Source organism: Photinus pyralis, unplaced genomic scaffold, assembly GCF_008802855.1.
Source record: "Photinus pyralis isolate 1611_PpyrPB1 unplaced genomic scaffold, Ppyr1.3 Ppyr1.4_LG1, whole genome shotgun sequence".
Lineage (NCBI taxonomy): Eukaryota > Metazoa > Arthropoda > Insecta > Coleoptera > Lampyridae > Photinus > Photinus pyralis.
The window spans coordinates 56,459,166-56,465,973 of NW_022170249.1; the positions used below are offsets into that span (position 1 = coordinate 56,459,166).

General features: G+C 33.7%; 1 protein-coding gene across 1 annotated transcript in view; it reads right to left on the bottom strand.

Annotated features, from left to right (window-relative positions):
• Positions 1-2,249: 2,249 nt before the first annotated feature.
• Positions 2,250-6,808, bottom strand: part of LOC116163705 (putative leucine-rich repeat-containing protein DDB_G0290503) — a 7,924-nt gene continuing 3,365 nt past the window's right edge. The window contains exon 5 of the mRNA XM_031477801.1: positions 2,250-2,508. Coding sequence (XP_031333661.1) covers positions 2,250-2,508 — 259 coding nt within the window. The remainder of the gene's footprint in view (positions 2,509-6,808) is intronic.

Sequence of the window (6,808 nt, forward strand, 5' to 3'; positions counted from 1 at the left end):
CTACCGTAATTTGCGCGCTCGAACGCTACAATTTCAAACCTAAATTGAACCGAGTTTTGTTTTTACCGACTGTAACTGCCTTTGTTTGTATAGCGCAAGTTTCTCTAAATCATCAGGTAAATATAGGGTTTACCAATAGGGACGATAGGATTTTAAACGTTTAAGGCGGCTATGTTGGATGCCAAACATTTGACATATGCTGTCAGTTGTCATCAGTAAGGCTTGCCATTTCATCATGAACAAGTTCACGTTGCCTCAACGCTTGGAAATTATCCAACAACATGCCACACAGCGAACGCTACAATGGACTTATTGCGTCAACAGTTTGGTGAATCGTTGATTTCTCAAAATGGCCCCCACAATTGGCCGCCAACATCATGCGATTTAACACCATTGGACTTCTTTTTGTGGGACTATGTGAAGTCAAAGGTTTATGCGAATAAACCCAAGACTCTTGACGAGCTCGAGGCCAACATTCGAGCGACCATAGCTGCCATTCCACCCGATATGATCCACCGAGTCATCGAAAATTGGTCCGATCGGATGAGCCAGTGCAAAAAGAGCCGCGGTGGCCATTTGAACGATATTTTGTTTAAATCATAAATGGCATGAAATACAGCATCTAATAAAACCAATCAAACCTAAATTTGACCAAATTGACTGTGTTTTATTTCAATTTAAAATCCTATCGCTCTTATTGGTAAACCCGTTATTTACATTTATTATGCTGTTTCAATATGCCCGCTTAGAATTTTCTAGAATTTTAGAAACACAACTGGAGCCATGTTATCATTCCTCACAATGCAACAGCCAGGGAAACTTTTCTGTTGCCTACAGTTGTATTGATTTTAACTAAGTCTATTCACGTTTATTTATTAGAAAGTGGTTAGGATTACATACTTCCACTAAATCTGCTTTCATTATTTACAGAAAGATTATATTTCAAAGCAGCTGTCAGAATAGCAGTTCTATTTAAAACATTTATTTACCTCGATATAGGTTTTATACTGTATAGGGTAAGCTATACAGTTGTTGGCCCCTTAAGGTGTCTAGGCCATGAAATATTTTTTTGTTTTAATTGTAAAAGGTAGACATTATTATTTTATATACTAAATAGCAGTAGACAGTTTATCTTTTCAAACGTTTTTAATTGAAATACTTTCACGAACAATGTACATAATTATACCTTAATATATTACATCCCAAATGTAGAGTAGTTGGCCCTTAGAATCAGTTATTGGCCGTTATTACAAGAACTATTTATTTACGTAGGTAGGTAGATATCTAAGAGAAATGTAACAATATGTAAAAAAATAACAATCTAAATTAATATTTTTTTTTCAAAATTACGAATATAAAAACATAATAATTAATTTTTATTTTTTAAACATGTTAAACAATTAAATATTGATGAATTAGATTTGTGCAAGTCAATTTTTTTAGGCACTTAATATGATACCCTCTTATGCAGGAATTACATTTTAAACCACTCTGCTCTTGAGTAAAGTTAAATGTACAATTATAGCACATTCCTTTAAAACACAATTTTCATTTTCAATTAAGCCCATTTGTTTTAAAATATTTTGGTGACTGTCTTTAGGTGTTACGTTTACTGTTATATCCGATAATATTTTAATTTTAGGTGATTCGCTAAATAAACGTCTGGTCGATTTATTAATTTTTTCCACTTGTTGAATAGGTAGACTTGTAGGAGAAACCGTGGATGGAGATGGAGTCATCAGGGGCGGCTTCCTTTCTTCGCGTTTTCTGTCGAGAGTTGAGGTCTTTATTGGAGTCGAAACTCGTGCCATTGATGGAACACCTTCTTCTTTTACTTAGCTTCTTTTAAATTTTTTTTTGCGCAATCCTATTTTAATTTATTTTCTTCCCTTTTTTGTTTTCTAGCTTTTTTTTTCTGCTTCCTTTTGTTTTTTTTTTGTTTCTTCTCTGTCTGTTTTTTAATTTTTTTCCATTGTGTTGACGTCAAAACATATGGATCATGGTCCGTTTGTCGTTTCCCCTTTCTCGGAGGTGTAACGGGCCAGTATAAATATTTTTTAATTGAAGATTGTTCTAATCCCACTGGATGTGCCTCTAGCTGGGTTTCGTTCTGATCAAATGTGGAAAATGGTTGTTCTTGTGATGCTATAATAGGAATATCCTCAATATTTAAAATTTCACAATCATTTTCCATTGTAGATATATATGAACTCTCTTCTACTGTAATAGCATCAGCAAGGAAAAAATCATTAGAGCAATTTGGAGAATGTTGATGATTTTGATTCTAATTTGGTTTCGACTATTTCTGCTCCCGATTTTTCATCTTCGCTTAAACTTTTGGCCTCTTCTTTATTTGCAGTATCTACTTGATCTGGTTGGGCAACAAATTCTCTAAGTATTTTATGAAGCAACATATCTTCATGGGACGCCGTATCATCTAGAGCTGATATTATTTTTAGCTTATCGTCCCCTATTATACTAACAAACTTTTCATAAGTTAATATATTTCTGGCAAGTCCAATATTTACCTCATTACCAATGAGGTTATCATTTTCTTCTTTTGTATCTTTACCAATGCACTTCGTGAAGTCTATGGCATTTATGTTCCAAGGATAAATACCACAAGCCCTGAATCCATTGACAAGTCCGTTCGGGTTATGTGAGTTTTGGATTGATTTCTCCAAAATAGGAGCAAATTTTTCTTTTGTTAAAGAATCAGTGGGATTATCTCTTTTCCAGTCACTTACAGCGCGCTTCCATCCCGCTTTTATAGGTTGGAAAGCTGCTACATCAGCGGGTTGAAGTATGCGAGTAGCGTTGGGGTAAAGGCATATTAAAATTATTTGAAGTTTTTTACATAAATCCTAAGTTTCAACGTTAGCTGGTGCGTGCTATGTCCATCGAGAAATAAAATAATAGGGAAAGTTATGTTTGATTTCAATAAGAATGGATACAGAACATTAGAAATGTATTCATAAAATGTTTCGCTGCGCATCCAACCAGTTTCTGTAGCCCCTATTCCCCACCCTTTCGGAACGGATTGAATTAAATAATTTGGTAATCTTTTATATGGATAGATTACCATTGGGGGAGTTAACATTCCTGTGGCCGAAAACGTAAACATGACTGTCAAATTCGATTTGGAAGAAACATTTTCCACTTCGTAAACATTGGAGCTTCCCCTTGGGGCGAGTACTTTAGAATTTTTTGGACACAAGTAGAAATTAGTTTCATCTCCATTGAATACCCTGGATGGGTCTTGAAGAATACTAAAATGGCCTTTTTCCTTTAAATATTCCTCTATTTCATTGAACCATTTTTTCAAATCACTTGAACTAGCTTTTGTAACAAATTCAGCTGTTCGTGAGGCCAATTCTGGGTGTCTGTTAAGAAAATGACTTATACCACCCGTTGCGTGGACAATTATCTATAAATGGGTTTGGCTTGGGTTTCATATCAAGGAAATGTTTCACAGAGTATAACACATCTGCCTTTCTTCTCGGAAATCCTTTTCTGTGGCATTCGAAAATCCATTCTACCAAAGTAGCTTCTTCGTCCTTGCTTAAAACTGGTGCGGGACCATGCCCGATTTTTTTTAACTTCACACTTCTTCTAAATTGTAATGTAGCGCGAGGTATTTGGAATTCTTTAGCCGCTTTTCTAATAGGCATACCATTATCAATGGCTAGAAATGGTTTAAATTTCCATTTAAGGGGACTAAAATGTGAAAAACGCGACAAGGGAGAAAAAGTGACAAGACACACTCAAATGTTAAACAAAATTTAATGATTAATCGTTACTTTCATATGTACTGGGTGGTCCAAATTGGACACTTTCTTATAGAAACACCCTTTATTTTAAGGAATACGAAAAAATGGACCTAGGTGTCTGGAGCCCAATTTTAAAGAGAAAATCACTGGAGCAAACAGAATTCAGCTATCACTAATCGTTTGGCTGCGATAGGGCGTTTCTCGAACTTAGTCGATTTCCTATTAAAATTAAAATAAATATGCATATAAACATCATGGAAATCATGAAACCAGTAGCTTTTCCCAGGTAATGTTTCCAGGGATAGTACAATGACATACTAACGCGTTTATTTCAAGGCCTCCTAAGAAAATTATGCATATAACGGTCACCATTTTAGAAAATCTTAAATAAAACTAAAACCATAACAGATAGGTATAGGGGATGTAATAATTGATCGATGAAGAATATTTTTGCATATTTGAAAGTGCAAAAAAATAAAACAATTCGAAAAAATCAATCAATCATGCTAATATTTTTTTTCGATAGATCATGAAAAACTATGTTGGTACGCAAATTTTCAGATTTAAATTATTAATGGAAGTCTAAATACTTTTAGGTAACGGTTTGCGTGAAATAGCCTGTATATCATAATAATAATAATACCTTTATTTGGTTACATATTGCACCCAAATTATCAACTCAGTATAAACAAAAATAATTACAAGTGAGTACATTGCGAGAGCAATAGTAACTAAAAGGACGAAGTTCAGCTAGTAGTTGCCTAAGCTCCTACTTCTGCTCTGCCACTTAATCCATTTTACATAAATATATATTTAAAGAACGAAAGACATTAAGCTTGACAGAATACCGATACAGAATTTAGCTACACTGAAAAAAAAGAAATGTTGTCGCAACTAACAATCAGTTACTCGAACTAATTTTTTTAGTAGCTATAGCCTCAACAAAAATATTTGCTGTAGAAAATCAACATAACTTGTTGGAAGTAAATTTTTTCCAGTAGCTAAAACAATTATTTGTGACAAATTATACAAATTAGTTAAGAAAGCATACCATTTTTGTTTGAAAAACTAAATAAGCTTGCAAAAAATTTGTCCCTGTAACAAGTAATGCTTAGTCGCAGCAGCATTGCGGTATTGTTATATAAACTAACGAGTATATGCTGGACCTCCTAATTTGTCCTTTTTTATCTTTGTTGTAGTAGCATACCATTTATGCTGGAGAAACTAATAAATTGTCTCAAATGATTAGTTGGATTAACTATGAATCCTAGTTGGCACAACAAATTTTCCGATCTGTCTGCATCGTCCGCGCGTTTTGGTGATGTCAATTAAATAAATCACTTTTTTTTTAAAATACACATTTTTTAAATCACTTACTGTTTACATAACTACACAAGAAAAACTTTTTTAGCATTAACATCCCCAAAAACAAAATATAAAACGCTTAAATTAAAACTTACCTACACTACATATAAACAGCTTTTACATATACAGCGTGTTTCGAAATTCGCGCACACGGACTGTGGGATGGTGTTATACAACGAAAACTGAATAAAAAGTTCCTCGACCACTTTCTGATCAGACCGGTACTTTTCGAGTTGTCGTTGTTCGAAAAATCTAAAAATGAAAATGCCAGAAAACAAAAGATAGTTCAAAACAATTTATGGATTAAAGTTTACACTTACCTTCAAACGCCAAAACTAGTTCGGGGAATCCCCATTGTTCCAATATATCACCTACACTTTGTTCAGCCATTGAAAAAACATTAAAACACTAAAAGTTCGTAATGTAAATAATGCAACAATATGCATGTAGCAATTCTAAATTTGTTACCACAAGGAAGTCATTTTTTTCAGTGTAGCGTGTGGTCGCAGTTATATAGCAATGAATCCAGAATAGATCGTGAACTAATGAATTAGTATTAGACGAATACATTTACATGAGAACTTCACTGTGTTTGCTGCAACATCAAACAATTTTTTCTTAATTCTCCACTAATCCTAGTAAATTATACGGCAGAATCACCTAATTCCAATTTGGTGAAGGGATAGTATAGGAGATATTTTATAAAGAGCACGGTATTGAAGATTCCATTTAAAACATTACCGGGAATCGTGCGCGGAAGCTTCACTTTGAAGTAAACAAAATGGGAAAATGGGAGTGTTTAGTAAATTTTAGCCATATCGCCTATCGAGATTATAAACTTTTAGATCAAATTGAGATTTTGAGGTAGTAAAATAGAACCTTTTACGAGCGAATAACATTCAATTCCTTGAAACATTAAACATTCTACATTTTCAATAGTACAAAGGTTAAATGAGTGTTAGATAAACTTTGCTGCCCAAACCCGAAGATTTTGCATTGTATGTAGATAACGTACATTTTACCAATTTAAATGAATTTTCAAAAGCAGCGTAACGTTAAATTTATTGCACGCGATAACTTTGTTACGTAATGTTGCTTCGTTCGAGAATAGTACTGCATAATTGTTTCAATTCACACATTGCGTAACAGCTCTGTGAACGAATCGATTATACGTTAATTGCGTATCGGGTCGAGAAAATGTGTATTGCCAGACCCTTTTGAGAGTCATTTTATCGAGTTACGACTTTTATTAAATACACATCTCTATCACGTTCACTTTAAAAAAAATCAATGCAATCCAATCTGCAAAAATAACAAATCAATAAATCTGCACCTGTCAAATTAAATATTTGCACTTTATTCTCATTTAATCGATTCAAAGTAAATAATCCAGTCAAATGGTAGAAAATAGGGGAAAGTTTTGGTAGAGTTTTGAGATTTTGTATATGTTATTTGGTTTGCTTTACATGAATATGAAGTTTGCCACTTCGAATTTTTACCGGAAATGTCTTTTTTTAAAGAAAAATTCAATAAAATTATTTTTGGTTTTTATAAAATAACTGGAGAATTATACATTTTTGGTAAATATTAGTCATATATGAAAGGGGGGGAATCACAATGACATAGTTGGCGACGCACCCCCTCCAACCCCCTGCGCCCCAGCCACCCCAACT